Consider the following 24,774-nt stretch of genomic DNA (forward strand, 5'->3'; position numbering starts at 1 on the left):
TAACCCTACGGTAAATAGCTGATGCTATTTAACACATGCGGTGATACCTGATATGTGAAGCTTCACTTACCTTTTCTTACACTTCACATAGGTGCCATATTCATCTTTCCCACAATTTCCAAAATCATTTCCTGCTGCATTGACATCTTCAAAGCAGACATCATGGGCCGGTTGAGCTCCTGGAAACATATCATACCCAATTAACTCTATTTTCCCAAAATACCCCAAAGGCAAAAGTCACTACATCAAAAGTTGAGTAACATTAGAAATGTAAGGATATGTGAATGTTTGGTGCTTTGAGTGCTTTGTGAAAGTAAGGATAGACCTTTCCAAGTACCAGGCTATTTACTATGTACTAAACTTCCTGAGAAGAGAACACAGATGTTTGGATGACTAGACGGAAGAGTTACAAGAAATTGAAGACATCACTTTTAGGAAACATAAGTTGGAATACAATGTCAACTAACTAACCTTGGTAAGCTGACAGTATAGACATTTCATTTGTAGTTTTATTAAATACTGACCTTCAACAAAGACTTAGTGGTTTATAGGCATGTGCAGTAAATTAATGTCATATTGAGGGAGGTGATGAAGTGCATGTAAAACCATTTTCATTACCGTAGCCCCAGAGCTGCAAGCACTGCTGTTCATGGGTGAGGCACATGCCATTGTAGCAGTAGGCCATTCCGTATTGACAAGAGGAGCCATCCAGCAGGTAAACGTTGGCAGGGCAGTAAGGAGAAGCCCCAGTGCAGTATTCTGGAAGGTCACATGCTCCTGCTGGGCGCCGGCACATGGTACCCGCCTGCTTCAACTGACATGCGTAGGGAACAGAGGGTGAGGAAGGAGGAAAGGAGCACAAGACATGGAGAAGCATCTTTAGTTTAGTGATACTTAGCAAAATGATGCACACTGAAGCCTTCTACATATAAGGATTAAAGTGTAAATATCTGCCTACAAATACTTCAAATTTGATTTCTGATGCGTTTAACTAGAATTTTCCCAAAGCAAACAGATTTTCCCAAGCAAATGACAGCTCTACCTCCCATCACCATAGGGGTAGGCAATATACAGAAGGTTTATGAAAGCTTTTTTCTAGAAAATATCTTTGTGTGTTCATTGTTGATGTAAAAAACAAAATCCTGGAGGTGGTTTAAATCTAAAAGCACACTTACACATTACAAATAGTTATTTGAACCAATGTTTATATGAAATACTCTTTAGTCTAAATGAGAAGAAAAACTAAAAACAGTATTAAAAGAGTTTTTAAGTAAAACCATTAGGTTTAAAATGCAAACGTATAAAGGAGAACAAACAAATTGTTGCCACAATGGATGGACCAGCACATCTGATTTGGACCTGATTTTTAACCCACATCCCCTGACACAGCCCTACCATTTATCCAACCTCGGGACCTGCACTTGGAGTACACGAGATTATCTTGCAACACTAATCCTTCACTTGTAAGGCGAGTGTGTTAACCATTATACTCACAAGACAACAAATACAGGGCTCTAGAGTGCGACCAAATTTTTCAGTGGTGCGACTAAAAAAAAAATATTTGGTTGCACCTGTGCGACCAACTGTTCAGGTAGCAAAAAAAAAAAAAAAAAAAATCTGCAACCTTCCCTGTGGTCAACAACAGACACACATCATGCCCCTATCGTGGACTAAACCAATCAGAGATAGTCAGGGGCGGGACCTCTCTGATTGGCCGTGGTCCAGTTGAAAGTGCAGGTGGAAGTGGGAGGTGAGTAGCTTGAATAAAGCGATATCAATTCATTAAATCCAGAATCAACTTTTAAATATAACTGTGTTTTGCCATAAACAAGAAAGAAAGCCCAGCAGAGGATGTACTTCCTGAGGCAGCTGAAGAAATTCAACCTGCCAACACGGACGATGATGCAGTTCTACACTGCAATCATCGAGTCCATCCTCACCTCCTCCATCACCGTGTGGTACGCTGGAGCCACTATCAGGGACAAACAGAGACTGCAGCGTGTTGTGCGCTCTGCTGAGAAGGTGATTGGCTGCAGACTCCCATCTTTGCAGGACCTGTACACCTCCAGGACATTGCGGCGTGCAGCTCGGATCTCAGCTGACCCTTCTCACCCTGGACACAGTCTGTTTGACCTGCTCCCCTCAGGCAGGAGGCTCCGGTCCATTCGCACCAGAACCTCTCGCCATAAGAACAGTTTCTTCCCCTCTGCTGTTGGACACATGAACAATAACCATATGACTGTACCCGCCACTAACACCCTACGCTGTGTCACTGCATCATTCTATGTTTGGCACTGATCACCACCTGCACTCATGTATATATCTTTCAACGTAGCACTCTTAATTCTTATTCTCATGTATATATCTCATGTATATCTCATGCACATATCTTTCCACGTAGCACTTTTAATTCTTATCCCTACTTTTATTTTTTTCCATGTCTATTTAAGTGCTATTTATGACAGCATGTTTGCACTGAAGCACCGCAGCAATTTCCTAATGTTGTAAACCTGCTCAACATTTGGCAATAAACCCCATTCTGATTCTGATTCTGATTCTGATAAACGCCAGATTCTCAGATTAAAGCTCACAAAACCATTTCAACAACAACCAAACAGCAGATGAGAGCAGGTACACGGATTCCACACAAAGATGTAAACACAGACCCGACGCATCAGAATCAGCTTTGTCTTTCTCGGCTTTCTCTTACTTTGCACCCCTCGCAGCACATTCCATGGGCACACTGGACCGCCTCCTTCAAGGTACAGTTATTGGGATTGCAGCAGTCGTTTTCACATTCCTGTTGACAATCATACAATAACATACAATATCAAGGTTTAAACACTGAAGCGTATATAACGAAAAACAATAATAATAAAATAATAACCTCTGCTTTAACTTTAATGATTCGAATAAAACGGACTTCATAAATGATTTGAAGGTTATGTTTAATCACCTTTTTTACAGAGTAAGCTCAGTTATGTAAAAAGAACTATATTTAACCAATAAGCAAAAGCAACTACACACACACACACACACACACACACGCGCGCACACACACGCACACACACACACATACTTCTCTGTTCAGAGTATCTGTCTGAGCTGCTGCCTTGTTCTGCCTCGTTCTCTCAGGTCAGCAGACCAAATGCTTTTCCTTGTTCTAAAGACATAATGGATACTCGAGGGGACAGGCCTTCGCAGTTGCGGCTCCAAAATTGTTGAGCAATGTGTGACTGCAATGTGTATGACAAAAGAATTTCCCTCGGGATAAATAAAGTTCTTCTTATCTTATCTTATCTGCACATAAGGAAGGCTTAAAAACGCACTTTTAATCCACTCACCGAAATCAGGACTCGAGTCTTGATTTCCACTTTGACATTCAGATGACGGGATCAATATTTGGTGTAAATAACATGAACTAGCTGCATTAGTACTAGCATAGTGGTGAATAAGTATAGAAGTGTGTGTGAAGTCTCCTTATTTTCTTTCAAGACTGTCAGTGGACCACCGCTTTTGGCACCAGTAGAAAACAACAGTGATCGCAGTACATCCATACTCCCTAACAAAGGCTTGTATGCTGAATCACAATGGGCACAAGCACTATTTCTATGCAGAAGTGCTTTCTATCTAACATTACTCCTTACTCCAATGGATGCATCGGAAACAGACTTGGGGTTAACCTCATGCCTAAGGCATGCCAACTTTAGGGTTAGGGATAACCTAACCCACCAACCTTCTGATTAGTAGATGATCTGCTCTACCTCCTGAGGTACAGCCACCGCAGTGGGCGTCGTATCACAGTCTCAAAAAAGTGCTGTTTAATTTTTTTAAACAATACAGTAAATAAATGCATCTGAAATGCAGTGATGTGAAGTCATTACTTTCATAATAAGAATACTCTGGCTTTTCTCTTCTATTTAAACCTACATTCGACAAAGATGAGAACTCTGCACAGTGGTATGACAATTAAAAATCCGATTATCTATAACAACATAGCATAGCATTTCATCTGTTTTTAAAAGCTGAAAAAACTACAGAATGGACATGATGATGAGATGGTTTTGTCAAAAGTTGGATATTTTCTCTTCAGCTAAGTTTTGTGTGAAAATCAGCTGACAATTGTCTGCAAAATAATTTAATAATAGGACAAGTAAATCATAACCAAGGTTTAAAGCTGTTACAAAAAGTAAATGAGCATCAAAAAAGTTTTTTAACTTACGAGAATTAAACATAATGCATTACTTTATTGCAGGGGTCCGGCCTGTGTCCTGCAGGTTTTAGATGCGTCCTTGGTCCAACACAGCTGATTCAAATGGCTAAATGACCTCCACAACATGTCATGAAGTTCTCCAGAGGCCTGGTAATGAACAAATCATTCGATGCAGGTGTATTGACCCAGGGTGATATATCTGCAACCTACAGGACACCAGCCCTTGAGGCCTGGAGTTTCCCACCTCTGCTTTATTTATCCTTTTATCTGGTAGGGAAAGTTAATATAAGTTCAAATTGAATACTTGTCCTCACATCTGGTTCTCCACAATCACACTCTTCTCCGTCCTCCACAAAGCCGTTGCCACACTTCTTGCCCCCCACCAGATCGTTCATGTTGGGAATGTTATATAAGCACATGCCCCCTCCCTTCTGGAAATAGCGGTCCAAATCGCGTTTGCTGCAGTAACTGAAGACTCGAGGGAATGGGTGCCTGGACAGGGACATTATCATATTATTAACATTGAACAGAAAGTAAAAAAATATCAATGTTATGCATGCATTTGTACATTTTACAATTATTCAATCTGTAAGTATTTTGACTGATATACTATTTAAGTCATTAGCAATTAGCAGAGGGAGAGAGAGAGCATGTGAGAGACAGAGGTCACAGGTTCTGAATGAGCTGTGTGTTACTGCTTTGTATAACTTGAACTATTTTTTTTTCAAAGATAAAAAAACAAAGGTGAAGCTGTGAATGATGAAGTATTTTAATATATTTTGCAGTTAGGCTTAAACATGGCTCTTTACCATCCCTGCTCCCATCACAGAAACCATTAATATTGAATGTACGACTACCACAGTAATCTTGGACATGGGTGTAAGAAAAAAAGAAGGAAAAAGCGTGCATGGGCAAAACACCTTCCAAGTACTATTCAGCTACCTCCCTCTTCTCAACATAGATGCTCATCTAGAGGCTAAATCCATGGTCATCATAATCATCAAGGTGATATATAAAGAAGATGCACTGACTCTAGAACAGTTCTGCACTTATCTTAATCCCGTGGCCTTCTCAGCTATTGCCTAGACTTTTAAGCCACTTCCTTTGTAAACTAGTCACGTGTATAAGCTGACAGACCAGGGATCTCAAACTCAGAGGAGCTGGGGGCCACTGCTGGCACTGTCATCTCATCAGAGGGAAAGTCCACAAATATTTCCAAAAATTTAGTGTTTTTGTTTATTTTAAATATGACAAAAAAACCTATGACTGAACGTTATTGGAAAACACAAACCGTGTATAGACGAGTCTTAACAGTTTACTTACAACTGGGCTCGTCAGGCACTCTACACTTGCAGTGGTTATTATTATTATATTTACATGCTTTCATCTTCTGTTTCTCACCAGTAGCAACTTGTACTTTTCAACTCTCCTTTTCCTCCGTGCCTCGCACTCACACACACACACACAAAGGGAGGGGCAGTCCCACACATTCTCCTTGCAGCACGGACTACACTGTCCATACACTGTCACAAAGGGCTATGCCTGTAACACTGCTCATATTGCCTTCATGTTAAATCATTTTTTTTAAATAATATATAATAACACCCAGCACGCCCCTGCAGGCGGTTTATCCTTCAAGCTCGGGTCCTCTACCAGAGGCCTGGGAGCTTGAGGGTCCTGCGCAGTATCTTAGCTGTTCCCAGGACTGCGCTCTTCTGGACAGAGATCTCCGATGTTGTTCCCGGGATCTGCTGGAGCCACTCGCCTAGCTTGGGAGTCACCGCACCTAGTGCTCCGATTACCACGGGGACCACCGTTACCTTCACCCTCCACATCCTCTCGAGCTCTTCTCTGAGCCCTTGGTATTTCTCCAGCTTCTCGTGTTCCTTCTTCCTGATATTGCTGTCATTCGGAAACGCTACATCGATCACTACGGCCGTCTTCTTCTGTTTGTCTACCACCACTATGTCCGGTTGGTTAGCCACCACCATTTTGTCCGTCTGTATCTGGAAGTCCCACAGGATCTTAGCTCGGTCATTCTCCACCACCCTTGGGGGCATCTCCCATTTTGACCTCGGGACTTCCAGGTTATACTCGGCACAGATGTTCCTGTACACTATGCCGGCCACTTGGTTATGGCGTTCCATGTATGCCTTGCCTGCTAGCATCTTGCACCCTGCTGTTATGTGCTGGATTGTCTCTGGGGCATCTTTACACAGCCTGCACCTGGGGTCTTGCCTGGTGTGATAGACCCCAGCCTCTATGGATCTTGTACTCAGAGCTTGTTCTTGTGCTGCCATGATTAGTGCCTCTGTGCTGTCTTTCAGTCCAGCTTTGTCCAGCCACTGGTAGGATTTCTGGATATCAGCCACCTCCTCTATCTGCCGGTGGTACATACCGTGCAGGGGCCTGTCCTTCCATGATGGTTCCTCGTCTCCCTCCTCTTTCTTGGGTTTCTGCTGCCTGAGGTATTCACTGAGCACTCGGTCAGTTGGGGCCATCTTCCCAATGATATATATATATATATATATATATATATATATATATATATATATATATATATATATATATATATATATATATAAAACACCCAGCACGCCCCTGCGGGCGGTTTATCCTTCAAGCTCGGGTCCTCTACCAGAGGCCTGGGAGCTTGAGGGTCCTGCGCAGTATCTTAGCTGTTCCCAGGACTGCGCTCTTCTGGACAGAGATCTCCGATGTTATTCCCGGGATCTGCTGGATATATATATATATATATATATATATATATATATATATATATATATATATATATATATATATATATACACTCAACAAAAATATAAACGCAACACCTTTGTTTTTGCTCCCATTCCCCATGGGATGGACGTAGAGACCTAAAATTCAGTCCAGATACACAATATAACCATCCCTCCCAAACAGTGGTCACAAATCAGTCCAAATGTGTGGTAGTGGGCACATCTGCTATATTGAGATAATCCATCCCACCTCACAGGTGTGCCACATCAGGATGCTGATCTGACATCATGAGTAGTGCACAGGTGTACCTCAGACTGCCCACAACAAAAGGCCACCCTGGAATGTGCAGTTTTGTCTCACAGCAAAATGCCACAGATGCCACAAGCAATGAGGGAGCGTGCAATTGGCATGCTGACAGCAGGAATGTCAACCAGATCTGTCGCCCGTGCATTGAATGTTCATTTCTCAACCATAAGCCGTCTCCACAGGCGTTTCAGAGAATATGGCAGCACATCCAACCGGCCTCACAACCGCAGACCTCGTGTAACCACACCAGCCCAGGACCTCCACATCCAGCAGGTTCACCTCCAAGATCGTCTGAGACCAGCCACCCAGACAGCTGCTGGAACAATTGGTTTGCACAACCAAACAATTTCTGCACAAACTGTCAGAAACCGTCTCAGGGACGCTCAACTGCATGCCCATCGTCCTCATCGGGGTCTTCACCTGACTCCAGCTCGTCGCCGTAACAGACTTGTGTGGGCAAATGCTCACATTCGATGGCGTCTGGCACGTTGGAGAGGTGTGCGCTTCACGGATGAATCATGGTTCACATTGTTCAGGGCAGTTGGCAGCTGAGAATGTCCCAGTTCTTGCATGGCCAGCATACTCACCGGACATGTCACCCATTGAGCATGTTCGGGATGTGCTTGACCGGCGTATACGACAGCGTGTACCAGTTCCCACGAATATCCAACAACCTCTCACAGCCATTGAAGTGGAGTGGACCAACATTCCACAGGCCACAATTGACAATCTGATAGACTCCATGCGACGATGTGTTGCACTGCATGAGGCAAATGGTGGTCACACCAGATACTGACCGGTTCTGGGTCCCCAGACCCCCAATAGCGCAAAAAACTGCACATTCCAGGGTGGCCTTTTGTTGTGGGCAGTCTGAGGTACACCTGTGCACTACTCATGATGTCAGATCAGCATCCTGATGTGGCACACCTGTGAGGTGGGATGGATTATCTCAATATAGCAGATGTGCCCACTACCACACATTTGGACTGATTTGTGACCACTGTTTGGGAGGGATGGTTATATTGTGTATCTGGAATGAATTTTAGGTCTCTACGTCCATCCCATGGGGAATGGGAGCAAAAACAAAGGTGTTGCGTTTATATTTTTGTTGAGTGTATATATATATATTTCTTCACCTCAATATGCGGGCTGCAAGTAGGGGTGACGTGGGCTGCAAATGGTCCCCGGGCCGCGGGTTTGAGACCCCTGTCTTAGACAGTGCTGGAGGAAAGCAATCCTTAGGTTTCAGTTTAGCTCCACTATAGCCACTGCTACTTATTGTAAACCGTGAAAAGCTTACATGATATTTTGATTCTACGCTTTCTGTCTGATATTGTATTGTATTATGTCAGTTTGTTATATTGTAATTTTTATTGAACTAAGTTGTTTATCATGTTTATCAAGGAACAAAGTCTTTCACACAAATACTTGTTTTCCTTCATTCAGATTTGTAGTACCTATTTACAGGACAACACAAGAAAAACAAATTCAAAGGCAAAATATAAAAATCTAATAAAAAATTATCAAGGGAATAGTTTGTTAAACAGCCATGCTAGTATTTCAGCAGCTAGAACTGTTTTTCATGTGTCAAGTAATGTAATGTGTCAGTGTGTTATGGCTGCTTCGTTCTATAAAACATTTCTTCCTGTTAAAAGGTTTTTTCCTTTCGTTGTTGCCACGTCCTTGTCATGTTTACTATATTATTGTAGGGTCTTTATAAGGAAGCTTGAGGGAATTGCTGTTGTGGTGCTATATAAATAAAATTGACTTGAGTTGAAATCAAGGTGTTAGTAACAACATCTGAGGGTGACTAGGATGTTTCTTTAGTCCTGTGCAGAGCTCGTGGCTAACCCGGTGGCAGCGGCCATCACACAGCCTCCTTGATCGGCAGTGGCCTCCACACAGCAGCTGTCATGGTCATGGCTCATCCCAAAGTTGTGGCCAATCTCGTGGGCCATGGTGGCTGCAGCACCAATGGACAGCTCTGAGTGGTCCTGTAGAGGAATAACAAAAGGAGCTGTCACTTATGTGATGCAGTCTATCAACAATATGTTCAAACTAATTTAATATGGGTGTGTCAAAGTAAGCTGACTTCATGGTTGGGCCAGGTTATTATGGTTATTGTTAAGTCTATTAAAATGATTTTAGTGCATCTAAGTTAAAAGTTGAACTGTGGATTTGTATGTTGTATCTCAAAACTCCTGGTTATAAATTTGTATTTGTTTGACTGATTGTCTAACTTTGTGTTCCTTTTTCAGTGATATATTATTTTTTTGATTGTTAACTTTTCAAACTGACATGTTTAAAGAATGAATTTGTTACTTTTAACATACATTAAATTATATCTTTATTAAAGTAACAAAATGAGTGAGTGTGTTTCCAGCATGGCCAGAGGGGTGCTAAGCCTAGAAGACTCGCAACACACAGAGCTCTTGATTTTTTTTAAAACTTCTATATTACAGTTCGTTAATACCAAAGAACCATCTCCAGTACTTTCTCCTGTCTCAAAATTTCATGTCAGAAAATAATGTAGACATCAACAGGCATAACACGCACATACGATTTACACACGGTTTACACATGCCTCAATTCGTGGGCATGTCCATGTCCCATTAACAATAGCTTGATAAACAAAATAAAATTATTTTTCTAGTGTCTAAATGGATGCTCAGTCAACCAGGTACGGAAATGGTCATGACAATTTGCATATTAATGAAGAAACTGACCTCATAGCCCATTTTTTGCCAGTTGTACTAGTTTCAGTCAGTATGTATGGTTTAAAAGGTTAGGGAAACCTGCAGTCAGTTGAGACTGAGCGGCTCATTTATCATCACTTCGATGAGTGACAAAATGTTTCTCCCACATAAAACGCTACGTCCAGGTGAACAGAATAAACTTTTTTGGGATTTTTATTCCATTATTTCAGACTGCAGTGATCCCAATAATATGTGGGGTACATCAACAACATTTATTTTGAGTCAGATACTAAAGGCTTCTCTAGGAGCAGCGGCTGTCTCGCTATCTGAGCAGTACAGCAAGTTTTTCTTTTGAATTCAGCTGTTGCTAGAAAGCAGAATGATGTCAGCTGTGAATTATTATAAGAAAATGAAAAAGCTAAAAATTAGAAAAAAAACCCTCTGGATTTGTAATTTACCTGTTTATATAAGCCTATTAATTAGTGGGCTTTTAACCTGGATCATTGACCATCTGATAATACAAATAAGATGGTCAGTGATATTTCAGTGGATACTCTCCATGCCCAAAAACAGACAGTGAAGCGAGCAGGAAAAAATTACATGACGTGAAGACAGAGAAAAAGAGGAGGAAGAAGGAAAGAAAAGTAGAAATGTATTTCCACATACCACATTGATGCCTCCAGAGTTTTCCAGGCTGCACATCCCCTCCAGTGGTGCCATGCCGATAGTTGTCCCCTTGAATGTCACACCCCTTTCACACAGAGAAAAAACACGAGAAACAGAGTGAATTATGACTTAACCTCAACCTTCTTCCTGTTCACTTCGGGGTCCACAGTGGATGCACTGAATGCAGTTGGTCTCTTGGCATGCTAAAACAGAATCAAGCTCTGACTGAATAATGAAAACAAAACAGATCCTAATGTATCAGCACATCTAATCACCGAGTCTACATTTTTCTAATTAACATTTGTGCTGCTCCTGCTACTATTTTGAGTTTTTTGCTCTATTGGAAGCAAAATCTTTTGTTTGTTTTATAAGCATTTATTATTTTGTATATTAACCAACTGCCAGAGGCTCATCATACAATGGTGAGTGCAGAGACACATGGCACTGTGCTAATTATCAGCCCAGGTCTAAACATCACAGAGGTTGAGCGCAACTGATTTAATACAATTCTCCTGAGCTTGATATTCAGTGAAACAATTACAGATCAATCCTGTTACATCGGATGCTTTCACAGTATAATGCATGGATGGGTAATTCATTTTCCCAAGTAACCACATGGGAAAGTGGGAGTGTTACACCAAGGTTACACCAATGTTATGATGCTTAGGCAGCAATTGTCCTTCTCTCCTGGATCACCTGGTGCTTTCTCTGGTGCCAAGCAACGGGGCTGTGACAGCCGGAATAGCTCTTTGGGTCCGGCAGCAGGTACCTACCAGGTGTAGACCGGGAAGGAAAGAGGCGATGAGCCAATCCATAAGCAGACGAAGATGTCCACTTTCCAGCTTACCACTGCGTTTCCCCCGTGAATGGTGATCCAATATTATTGATTTTACAATTTGAGTAACAAGTGCCAGAAACAGCACAAACACAAACACAAATGGCAGTGACAGACGGCAGGCCACTTTAGAGTCGCTGTGAAAATGCTTAACAACAAAAATGTAATAATTAAATGTATTACATTCAGACATGCTGCTGAACCTGCACCTGCTCAACTTCCCTGATTTATTAGACTGAACATGGTCAGAGATGCCATCACCTCTCCATCATGATTAAAGTTTTGCTTGTGTTTTCTAATCTGGTCTAAAGACCGACCTTTTCGGTTTGGCTTTTAAACCCAGTCTAGAATGTTCATTTTGATATTGATGTTCTATAATTTTACTGGTTTTTTTTACTATGTATTTTATTTATAGTACTTATATTTTATTAATCTTTTGGCTCTCTTCCACAGCATTTCTTTTATCCTGGCTTACTTCTCTTGAACCTTGAGGCTGCTGTTGTTGTGTATAAATAAAATTGAATTGAACTGAATTATGTTCAGCACTTTGGTCAGTACTCCCTGTTTTTAAAGTGCTTTATAAATAAAGTTGGCTTGGCTCAATTGCTCAATACTGGCATGTTGAATATAAATAAAATACATAAACAATAAATATGTTGAATTAAAAATGAAGAATAACAGTGATTTTAATCACAGGCCTCACTGAGAGAGCCTCTACAGAGTCTGAGTCCTGGATGTTGTTTTTCTCCTCTTGTTTTTTTGTTTTGTCGTCTTGTGATAGGAGCAGTAAATTCTAAGAATACTAAAAATATAATTTGTAGGTGGTTGAAATAAGAGATATTACTTCCTGCCATTGCAGTATTGTATCACAACACTGTAAAGGCTTGCTGGAAATACTCCACTTAGTCTGCTGACACTGTGACCCAGTTTCAGATAAACAAAAGATAAACGTTGGAGCCTAATCAGTTTCACAGCCACCCCAATTCTTGACTTATTTGACAAAAGAAAGTCACACATTCTTTCATAGACCTTTAACAAATAATATTTTTTTTAAACTTCTTGTCAATGAAAAAAAGGTCACATTTTCTGTCATGCAAGTCCATGTAAAGTCACTAAGAATATGAAAAAGTGAACAAATGTCTATTATGTAAACCACTTGAATGGATTCATAAAATAAATTTAGCATTTATTCCGCAGACAGCAATGAAGCCATACTGAATTTGTATACTAAAGTCATGAAAATATGTTTTCACAGGACCTTATGCAGAGGCATATATGTGTAAAACTGAGTACACAGGAATTTAAAGGATAAGTAACAGCCAGGTGCTGCTAATCATTTCATTAATTATTTTTGAGAAAATGTAGTCACCTCGATAGAAGCTGAATTTTTGGCATTCAGTGGTATGTTAACAAAATGTCACAATCTTCCTGAGTAACTGTAAAACATTTCTTCACAATGATGTGAGAGTCATTCAGAAAGTGATTACTGCAAGTTACTACTTGCTACTGGTTTTACACACTGTTAAATCACTGGGTATACTTGACACATTATTTTTCCCTTGACTGTATAGTATAACTATTTTTTTAATGAAAAACCACAGTCGGCATATCCACTCTGTTTCCAACTGATCACTGAAAAGGTAGCTGTGAACTGACAAGAAAAATATTATTTTGATTCCAACAGGTATGAAAATGATTTAAAGTTCCTGCTTGAAATACAAAAATGCTTCAGACAGAGGTGAAAGACCCGATGTAAACAACATGATTTTGTTTTCTACATGTCTGGTGTTGGCTCAGTGCTGTGGTATGTTTCTTACGTAAGCAACTGGGCATTGTCATGCTTCTTGCGTGATTTTAGCTTCTGTCTCCATTGGAGGAAGGACCAAAGGGTTGCATTTGGCTCCTCGGTGATGATGCACTGATCTCTTTTAGTCCAAACCTCCAGACCAATGAGAGGCACACGGATGTTCAGAGCCCTGTAGAACTGAACATAGACACAACAGATATTATTTTTCTACATTTTTCCAAATGGCAAATAAAAAAAAACAACAACAACTATTACTAGTGACTGTCACAATATTAAAACTACTGACAGGTGAAGTCATATTAAGTACTGTATTTGTGTGTTTTCAATCACTACGGATTTAGAACATAAAAGTTATCTCAAAGTAGATAACTAATACATGACAAGGAAATATATGTGGACCCAGCAACAATAGCTTGTTGAATCAAACTGTCTGTTCTCTGGAGAACAGGAGTGAACAGCAGAAGCCCTCATCCTTACCTTATCCACATAATTAGCAATTTCCATTATCCTCGCCTTAGTCTTTTCATAATCTTGATTCTGCCGTTGAAACTGCACGATTACATAAATGAATGTTAGCCATGAGGGGAAAATGTAAAACATTTTAGAAACAATTAATCCCGACTGATACCAATTAGAGTGGGAGAGGACTTCAGTCTTCTTATTGGTAAATATATTTTATAACACTTTGCCCAACTTAGAATCTCTGAACATTGTATACACTGCTGGATCTTAGTAATGCTGATGGTGGTTTACAACTAAAATGTGTTTTTCCCTTTAATAAACATCAAGAAGAATACTGGCGAGAATACTGTCAGTATTTTTTAATGAATTGTGTTCCAGTCGCCTTAAATGTGGCAGGAGCCCAAAGTGTACTTCAATTGAGACATAGTATTTAATTACTGCAGAACAACCATTTGAATGTCCGTCCACCTGGCAATTCAACCTAAATCTATCCCCACATTAAGCAGACAAATACTAACTCCACTTACTTTTGCCTCAGTACAACTACTAGATAAGCTTAGAATTGTCCATATAAAAGAGTCATATTATCTTGAATTACATAATTGTTTAGTATGTAACTGAGTGTCCATCCTGCTGTGTGAGTTTGATCTTAGCAGACAAATGTAGTAGTAGATTATTCCTGTAGTTGCACAGGAATAATCGGCTTGGGCATGAATAAGGCAGGTGATGAGTCATCTTACCAATGTATTATCCGCCACAATGTACAGTTCGATGTACTTAGTCGTACCCAAGGTATTCCTTTTAACCTGCCATTAAAGAGAAGAAGGAAGGAGCAACATGTTTATAAATACAGTAACATAAACTGATGGGCTAAAACACTCTCAAACAAAGATAGGAGATAGGGAATACCTAAAATGTTAAGAGACACATACTTGTCAGTCCATTAGAGTGGACGAATGTGCAGAAAAGGTGTAAAAAGGCTGTCACAGACTTGACATGAAATATTATACATATTTAGACAGTGAACTATGGGGAAAAACACTGGATGAAGATATAACTGCTCAGCACTAAAAGAGATCCTTTAAAGCAGTAAACAAAAACAAAATATTGAATCAATCAATTGTATTTATATGATTATATTATATTATATTATATTATATTATATGAAATAGCAACAACAGTCAACAGTTAACCCCCTATGATCAAGCAGTTGAAGGCTGCCAACTGCCCTGTTGGGGCTGACAGGAGGACGACAAAGCTAAACATAACATACACTGTGGAAGAGACCCAGAGCCCCGGCCTTATTGGGCAGTGGGGGTGTGAGGCAGGGGTGTGGTCTCTGCATTCCACATTTCTCGTATTAGTGACTCGTCTCCGTGTTCCATTTAAAGTTTTCCACAGCAAATAAAAGCTGCCTCTCTCAGTTGAACCGTTTCATTGGAGTCCTGTATTTAAGTCCTACCTCTGACTGCTACACAGCACCTCCATGGTAGCTTTAGAAATGTACAAAAAGACAACATGGTTTGACAAGAACAAAATATGATTGAATCTAAGCAAAACTAAAATCATGTTATTTGGGAATTTTCAAATTAACTCATAAGCACAGATTCACAAAGATGGTGTGGAAATAGAAAAAGATCATGAGTTTCTTGGTTTCTGGTTCATTTTTACACTGAACAAATTATGTATTAAGCAATATACAACCTTCCTGACAATATTATAAATCTGTTTTCTAAAAGGAATGTGGGATACAATTTGAGGGAAGAATTACATTTAAAATATTCCTGTTTTCCTTATGCTTTGTTTGATTGTGTTTTTTCTTTTCTTTGTTGTTGCATCACAAACAAACAAACAAACTTGACTTGCCTGCAGTGAGTCCTGGCCTTAGTCCAATGAAACATCTTTGAAATAAATTAGGTCTTATTGTCTAACATCAGTGTCACACCCCTAAACCTCGTAAAAAGCTTTCCTAGAAGAACTGAATCTGTTATAGCTGCAAAGGGATGGCCAACGTTTTATTAGACCCTATGGATTAAGAATGAGATGTCACTCAAGTAATTCGTGTGTGAAGGCAGGTAAGTAAATACTTTTAGCAAGAGAACATAGACGCCAGTGGTACCTTTAGAGAAAGTGCTTTGACACAGACATGAAAGCTACAAAATAGACTGAATGGTGGTGGAGTGGTTTAGAAATTCGCTCACAGAGAGAAGGTTTCTGGTTTAAATCCTGTTTGAGGTGGCTACACATATTCTGGTTGTGCTTTCTCCCTTTTGGGGGAGTAATTCATTATTTTTCTCTGTTCCAGATCTGTCTATATAAACCTAATGTAATTTTTGACTTAATCAACCCAATTTGGTTTAGAAAAGGTGTACCACTGATTTCTGGAAGACTCACCCTTGAATGAAATGATGAGAGCAGATTAGAGAAAAGGTTGGGCTGTGTGGTGTGATGCGTGTGGTAGCAGCTTCCACCCTTAATTGGCAGCTTCATGGTACTCAACAGTGAGTGGTAGACTGGATCTACACTGCTGATTGGCTCCAGGTAGTAGGTGTCACTAGAATTCAGTGATATCAGCCCTCTGTGTAAAAGGGGGAAAAAGTGTTGCAGTTTGAATTGAAGCACAAAGATAGACAAAAAATACAGACTTGTTTTGCCTCCCATAGCAGTCTGACTGCTGAAGACCTGTGTGAGTTACAAAATGTGATCCCCAGATAACACAACCGGCAAATGCAAAGCAGGGGCAGGATTCACATTAACATGTACATCCCTGTATTAACCAATGTCATATAGGCCCAGTTTATTTTTTCATGTCACTGTTGTGATGAGACCTTAAATAGCATTTGCATTTTCTGTTGTATGCTTCCTTTGGTGTTCTTGTTATGTATAAAAACGTGTTTTTTGAAAATAGCTGATCTGCACTTTGCCAACATGTGTCAAAAAATATAGTTCAATAAAGTTGCTCTATGTAGTGTTTAACTGTTGATATGCAGCGTTATTAAATTTATTGTTTATGCAACGGTTGACATAGCACATTTGCTTTTGAGAATATTTTAGATGGCACTCATCATCAGAAAGGTTGCCGACCCCTGTTGTAGCCAAAAGGATTTTATTTGCCATATCTTCACAACAGCTGCTCATATAAGGATTAATAAACTAGTACGGCATGAAGCAGAACAAATTAGGATGAAGTATCTGTGGCTCTCTTCAGACCTCCCTCCAATCTTGCCATTTAGGAAAAGAAGGATATCACATCCCAGACTAAAGACTAAAGCATCACCATACTACCAGCAAACAAAAGGAGATGCATCATCATTCTTAAGGCTAAGCTAATTTGACCTGCTACTAGCCTACTCAGTTAACTTGTGCTTGTAGCCAGGTAATGCATGCAAGAAGTGAAGCAGTTACATGTGAGTGAAACTTCCAGCCAACTCAGACATTAAAATACAGACATTTATCACTACATCCAATCCAAAAGATTGATATATGTTTCAAAATGATTAAACTAAGCTTATTATTAATCTTAGAACTATGGTATCTAACCAGATTCTTACTCTTGATGGCATTACCTTGGCCTCCAGTAACACTGTGAGGAACCTTGGAGTCATTTTTGACCAGGACATGTCCTTCAATGCACATATTAAACAAATATGCAGGACTACTTTCTTTCACTTGTGCAAAATCTCTAAAATTAGAAATATCCTGTCTCAGAGTGACGCTAAAAACTAGTTCATGCATTTATTAAGTCTATGTTGGACTACTGTAATTCATTATTATCAGGATTTCCTAAAAACTCCCTGAAAAGCCTTCAGTTGATGCAAAATGTTGCAGCAGGAGTACTGACAGAGGCTAGAAAAAGCAGATTTTTCCTATATTGGCTTCTCTTCATTGGCTCCCTGTTAAATCCAGAACTGAATTCAAAATCCTGCTCCTCACATACAAGGTCCTGAATAATCAGTCCCCATCTTATCTTAACCCTTTAAACCCTAACCCCTTTTTAGCAAGGGTGTCCAACTCCAGGCCTCGAGGGCCGGTGTCCTGCAGGTTTGGGTTTAAAGGGCTAATGACCTTATAGCAGCAGTCCCCAACCTTTTTTGTGCCACGGACAGATTTAACATCAGACAATATTTTCACGGACCGCCGTTTAAGGTGTCACGGATAATTACAACAAAATAAAATGATACGACCAAGACAAAAACTGTGGTATTTTGTAAATATAATAATAACCGCGAAATCACTGTGTAATTGTGTAACTCCGTTAGCAGCGTCCTCCTGAAATGCGGCAACAACATTGAGAGTAACATCCTCTTCTTGCCCTTTAATGCTCTCTGGTTGCTATGGTAACATGCAAATATTTCTTTCAAAATAAGACACACAATTACAACATGGGAAAGACCCAGGGAAACCAAGTTAACGATAAAAACCCTGAAAACCATATATTTCACACTCGAGCCTCAACTTTTGCGGCCCGGTACCAAACGACTCATGGACCGGTATCGGTCCTTGGCCCGGGGGTTGGGAACAGCTGCCTTATAGTACCAAATCACCCCATTAGGGCACTTTGGTCTCACACTGCAGGGTTACTTGTTGTTTCTAGAGTATTTAAAAGTAGAATGGGAGGGAGAGCCTCCAGTTTTCAGGCCCCTCTTCTGTGGAATCAGCTTCCACATTGGATTCAGGAGACAGACACTCTCTACTTTTAAGATTAGGCTTCAAACTTTCCTTTTTGCTAAAGCATATAATTAGGGCTGGATCAGGTGACCCTGAATCCTCCCTTAGTTATGCTCTGGCTCTTTTCCACAGCATGTCTTTATCCTGTCTTCCTTCTCTCACCCCAACGGGTCATCGCAGAAGGCAGTTTTTCTCTGTATGAGTTATTGTAGGGTCTACCTTACAATATAAAGTACCTTAAAGCAACTGTTGTTGTGATTTGGTGCTGTATAAATAAAATAATTTGAAAAATTGAAAAATAAAATTATTAGACAATCATTCACTGGACCTAGAAGAAGCATTCTGTGCAAAAGCAAAAATCTGTAATCTGCCTTTCCTCATCTCCAGTATTAAGCAGCATAACTACTTTAAAAGCCTCAACATAAACACTTTTCTGACAGCCTGGTGGGAATTCCTAAAAACAACTAAGTCTTCGCTTATTCCATGTAAACTAACACCCTTTTGGAACAATCCAGTTGTTTATCAGAAAAAGGGTATACTAAGTTTTTTATCATGGTATGAGAAAAGGATTTAAAAAATCTAGAACATGTTATACAAGATGGAAAATTCATTTCATTTGAAGAACTATCAAAACATAGACTGAGCAAATGTGACATTCTTGAATATCATCAACTGAAATCCATCATAGAAGAAACATTCAACCCTGGTCAACTGAATCAAGAAATACCTACTTGGGTAACAAAATGTTTTAAATACCTGCCCAAACGGTGATCAAAAATGCTATAAGCTATTGTTTAAAAATGACTAAATGCCCCAACTTACAACTTACACAATAATCTCTATAGAACACACTACACGGGACAAAGGTTGTTCCCAATGGGTCTTACACAATCGAACATATGCACCTATTGCAAAGACAACTCTGTTGAGAGCTATGTGCATGCTATATGGTTCTGCATGCCTGTCCAACAGTTCTTGCAGAAGATATGTGAAGACCTAACCACGTGGTTTAGTTGCTATATCTCAACCTCACTGTGCAACATAACATAGTTAACATAAGTGAACTAGATATGGAAGCAAATACATCATGTGTACTCCTTACTTCCTTATGCATCACCAAGAAAAGCCTGATGCTTATGTGTTCAATATAAAGATTTAGTTCTTGACCACATTGGTCTGGAGAAAATGTCTGTCTCCTCAAAACACCAACTGGATGAATTTATCTCTCTCTGGTTCCCACTGATCAATTCCATTACTTAGTGGGGGTGATCTGCTGTAGTCTCGTTTCCCTATTTGAATTGGAGGTGGATGGTGGTGGTCTCCTGGGCTGCAGGTGACTGGCGGTCTTCCTGAGGGCTGGAGAGCTGCGGTTGCTGTTTGGCCTGTGCATCTACCTCAGTTGGTGGTGGTGGAGGACTGGGGTGGGTGCTGCTTGACGGTCTTGAGATGTGGCCCTGGGGTGCTAGTGGTGGCCTTTGGTACTCTTGGAAGCTGCGGATAGCGTGGTTGTACTGGTTTTATCTCTGTCTGCCCCAGGTTTCTGCAGGGCATTGCTGCAGCTTCTCACCCTCATTATCAAGTACATTTGTCACAAAGACACAGGCATTCTCACACTCACTCACTCTCTCCCTCTCACAGACACACACACACACTATAGGAATATTGTAGATTTATGTATCTCTGTATTTTTTTGTGTGCTGTACATTTGTTTTGTTTTGCTTTTTCTGTCTCTTACAGGTGCAGCAATAGGCAATACAATGTGCATTCCTATTTGTGGAATACACGATTGCTTTTGTAATTGTATCATCGGATCTATACCCATAAGTTCTGGACACAGATGAAGAAAAGAGCTGAACTGTCAGCTGATCCCAACCAGGTGGTGAGTTGGATCAGGTGGCGGATAGTATGCCAGCACGCCTAAAGGTGGAGGTTATCCCCGCTGTTATGTTTTCCCCTGTTTGTGTCATTAACTAAGCAGGAGTTATACAGAGCCAGACAGATAAACACGTTAGCTGTTTACATTCAGGCTTCTTCTTTTTATTCATTATACCTCAGGAAGATACACACACATTACATGGTGACCACTACTGGCGATAGCTTGTATAACACATATATAACACCAGTGACGTGGCACCAGATAAATGAAAAAAAGATAGATTAATGTTTGTTTATGTTCACCTAATAACACTTGATACAGTGTAACAACAATTAATCATGAGGTAGGGACAGTACCTGAATCCTGAGCATGTGCGGAGTGCAACCCAGGAATCTGGATGTTTTCTTACATGGCCATGGTAAAAGCAATGATCCTGAAAGAGAAAAGATTTAGAAACATTATCTCCATCTTTCATTAGCAAAAAAGCTCTACAAAAATACAGAATTGTTTCTTCGGTGTGATGGATTGACCTGTTGGAGATTAGATTACTTTTGTTAGAGAGACTTCTGGATGTTATTCAGGATGTCACCATAGACAAAGTTGAACAGCTCCTCCTTTCACTTGGTTGCATCTGGCTGCACAACATCAGAGAAGTCTTTTAAGTCTTCACTGTTTTGAGTTTTGAGAAGTCATTTATGCTTGTAGTTTCTATAAATATAATTTGTTTTCCTTGTGGTTATGATTTTTCCTGATTCCCATATTGTTCTATTTCTGTATTGTTCTGTATGATTGATTTTAGGTTTGTTAGTTTCCTTTAACTCAGAAAATTTGCAACCTCGCCCATTCCATTGCAACCTCGCCCATGTCCTGTATATGGACATATTACCAGTACAGTTAAGGGTACCTTTCACCAGCTTCCATCCTCACCACTGCCAGCCAGCTCCTGTCCGCAACCATCCTTCTTTCTGTCTGTTCAGGAAGGCAGGTCTCACAGCAGTGGATTAAGAGTAGCAATTCCTCACCTGAGCAAGTGTTTGCTCCCATTCTCGTAAAAAAACTGTTCTTGTGACGCCACAGTTTTCCCCAGTGTTTTCCATCAACCGGAACAGTTTTCCCTCTGGTTATGTCTGGTTTATGTTGATTTCCCTTTAATGTGTTCAATACTTTTTCTGTCATTTCCTACTATTACACATTTTTACAGATATCTATGGTTTTTTGGGGGGTTTTTTTGTATGTGTGGATGTATGGGTTTTTTTTACTTACATCTGGTGAGAATTTAATACCAATAGCACATTTGGAAAGATATATACTTAGACAATTGAAATACACACACACACACACACACACACTTAAATAAATACATATTGATTTATATATGTCCACAAAAATTACAGGAAGTCCTTGTCTGACTTGGACATAACTGACATTTGGCAAGTTGGGAGGGTGTGTTTTATTAATTTACATTAAACTTGGATCCAGATCATGCGAAACATTTCCTGTATTTCCTGCATCTTTTCAACAATTCAAATCACGTAACAAGGAAGTCACATCAACCAGGGCCTCGTTTGTCTTTACCAATGACTGTAGAAAACATGGACGACGCGACAGCACCTCCTCCCATTGTGCAAAAATGACTGACGACTCGTTCAGTTAAGGAAAATACAACCATGTCACTGTTATGAAAAAGACACACAGTTTAACATCTTATAGACACAGCTTTGACTAAGAACCCTCTTTTTATTCTTACTTTATGGCTTTAAAAAAATATCGAGATATATATCATATGTTGCCATCCAGTTAAAGAATATCAAGATATGATTTTTGGGTCATATCGCCCAGTCCTAATAGAGACTAGTAGTGGATTTTCAGTGTTTCCCTGTGTTTCAACAGCACAGTTGTATTTCTGACAGCATAAGAATGGCCTGCCTGGTGGAATTACTACAAAGAAGAGCTTTAGGGTGGGCCAAGAAGTGTTAAAAACTAAGCCCTGCTGACACCTCTAATTCTCGGGGACCCTTGGCTTTGTATTCACAATCCTAACCTTGACTAGTTTCACACTGGCATCTCTGGTTTGAGGACATGGCAGTGGTTTTCCATCAGGACAAGTAATCAGAATCAGAATATTTTATTAATCACCAAGGGAATTATGTGGTTACAGTTGCTCCAAGACAATATCAGGAAAAGACTGAACTAAAATAAATGATACCAATATATTACAAAGTTTACAAAATATAACAAATAGCTCAAATATATATAAATAGCTAAATAATTAATATCAAGAATATTACAGAGGTGAATATATGATTGACATTTTACTCTAAACTATAAGCTTGTTATTTTCCCTGTAGAGCATATGCAATAGGGTGTAACTACTGCACTGTGCATTAGGTGGAGGAGTTGTACAGGGTTAGAGTTAGCATTGATAGCCACAGGCAGGAATGATTTCATGTGTCATTTAGTGGTGCATTTGGGTGATCTTAGGCTACGTTCACACTGCAGGCGAAAGCGCATCAAATCCGACTTTTTTGACCCTATGTGACCCATGGTATGATAGTGATCATGGTATGACAGTGTGAACAGCACAAATCCGATATTTTCAAATCCGACCTGGGTCACTTTCGTATGTGGTACTGAATCCGATACACATCTGATGTTTTAGAAAGCGACTGCTGTTTGAATGGCCATGTCACAACTGACAGACGGCAATTATCAGCGCCCGAGAAGACATTGTGAATGCTTCCTGGCCATCCCGTGTAGATGTTAGTGAAACTGCTGGGAAGACAGCGCTGGAGAAACGTGAACATTTTATTTGTACTGTATAATCTGCAGATTCTGACAGAAATCTGCAGCTATCCTTTGAAGCACCTGTTAAGTCTAATTGTTGAATGTTGCCATTGTGTTTCTTAAATTTGTATAGTCTTAGTTTAAGCAGTAGGATCAAAGCCATCTCTTTGATTCTGACCACCTCTCCAGCCACTCTGTGCTGGGGGAGGTTTTATTGTAGATACAGTGGGGCAAAAAAGTATTTAGTCAGCCACCGATTGTGCAAGTTCCCCCACTTAAAATGATGACAGAGGTCAGTAATTTGCACCAGAGGTACACTTCAACTGTGAGAGACAGAATGTGAAAAAAAAATCCATGAATCCACATGGTAGGATTTGTAAAGAATTTATTCGTAAATCAGGGTGGAAAATAAGTATTTGGTCAATAACAAAAATACAACTCAATACTTTGTAACATAACCTTTGTTGGCAATAACAGAGGTCAAACGTTTACTATAGGTCTTTACCAGGTTTGCACACACAGTAGCTGGTATTTTGGCCCATTCCTCCATGCAGATCTTCTCGAGAGCAGTGATGTTTTGGGGCTGTCGCCGAGCAACACGGACTCCCGCCACAGATTTTCTATGGGGTTGAGGTCTGGAGACTGGCTAGGCCACTCCAGGACTTTCAAATGCTTCTTACGGAGCCACTCCTTTGTTGCCCGGGCGGTGTGTTTTGGATCATTGTCATGTTGGAAGACCCAGCCTCGTTTCATCTTCAAAGTTCTCACTGATGGAAGGAGGTTTTGGCTCAAAATCTCACGATACATGGCCCCATTCATTCTGTCCTTAACACGGATCAGTCGTCCTGTCCCCTTGGCAGAAAAACAGCCCCATAGCATGATGTTTCCACCCCCATGCTTCACAGTAGGTATGGTGTTCTTGGGATGCAACTCAGTATTCTTCTTCCTCCGAACACGACGAGTTGAGTTTATACCAAAAAGTTCTACTTTGGTTTCATCTGACCACATGACATTCTCCCAATCCTCTGCTGTATCATCCATGTGCTCTCTGGCAAACTTCAGACGGGCCTGGACATGCACTGGCTTCAGCAGCGGAACACGTCTGGCACTGCAGGATTTGATTCCCTGCCGTTGTAGTGTGTTACTGATGGTGACCTTTGTTACTTTGGTCCCAGCTCTCTGCAGGTCATTCACCAGGTCCCCCCGTGTGGTTCTGGGATCTTTGCTCACCGTTCTCATGATCATTTTGACCCCACGGGATGAGATCTTGCGTGGAGCCCCAGATCGAGGGAGATTATCAGTGGTCTTGTATGTCTTCCATTTTCTGATGATTGCTCCCACAGTTGATTTTTTCACACCAAGCTGCTTGCCTACTGTAGATTCACTCTTCCCAGTCTGGTGCAGGTCTACAATACTTTTCCTGGTGTCCTTCGAAAGCTCTTTGGTCTTGGCCATGGCGGAGTTTGGAGTCTGACTGTTTGAGGCTGTGGACAGGTGTCTTTTATACAGATGATGAGTTCAAACAGGTGCCATTCATACAGGTAACGAGTGGGGGACAGAAAAGCTTCTTACAGAAGACGTTACAGGTCTGTGAGAGCCAGAGATTTTCCTTGTTTGAGGTGACCAAATACTTATTTTCCACCCTGATTTACGAATAAATTCTTTACAAATCCTACCATGTGAATTCATGGATTTTTTTTTCACATTCTGTCTCTCACAGTT

The 24,774-nt window shown here is 40.4% G+C and overlaps 1 protein-coding gene across 1 annotated transcript in view; it reads right to left on the reverse strand.

Moving 5' to 3' along the window:
* The window catches only part of adam19a (ADAM metallopeptidase domain 19a), a 100,439-nt gene that overhangs the window by 22,569 nt on the left and 53,096 nt on the right, over positions 1-24,774 (reverse strand). Inside the window, exons 5-15 of the mRNA XM_085349753.1 lie at positions 20,625-20,701; positions 16,119-16,302; positions 14,465-14,530; positions 13,740-13,811; positions 13,273-13,439; positions 10,621-10,705; positions 9,110-9,252; positions 4,528-4,705; positions 2,711-2,800; positions 619-814; positions 71-179 (exon numbers count right to left, since the gene is read on the reverse strand). Of these exons, the coding sequence (XP_085205879.1) occupies positions 71-179; positions 619-814; positions 2,711-2,800; positions 4,528-4,705; positions 9,110-9,252; positions 10,621-10,705; positions 13,273-13,439; positions 13,740-13,811; positions 14,465-14,530; positions 16,119-16,302; positions 20,625-20,701 (1,367 nt within the window). The remainder of the gene's footprint in view (positions 1-70; positions 180-618; positions 815-2,710; positions 2,801-4,527; positions 4,706-9,109; positions 9,253-10,620; positions 10,706-13,272; positions 13,440-13,739; positions 13,812-14,464; positions 14,531-16,118; positions 16,303-20,624; positions 20,702-24,774) is intronic.

This window comes from Diplotaxodon limnothrissa, linkage group LG3 (genome assembly GCF_057381915.1).
Source record: "Diplotaxodon limnothrissa isolate DT_005_m linkage group LG3, D_limnothrissa_male_GT1.1, whole genome shotgun sequence".
Classification (NCBI taxonomy): domain Eukaryota; kingdom Metazoa; phylum Chordata; class Actinopteri; order Cichliformes; family Cichlidae; genus Diplotaxodon; species Diplotaxodon limnothrissa.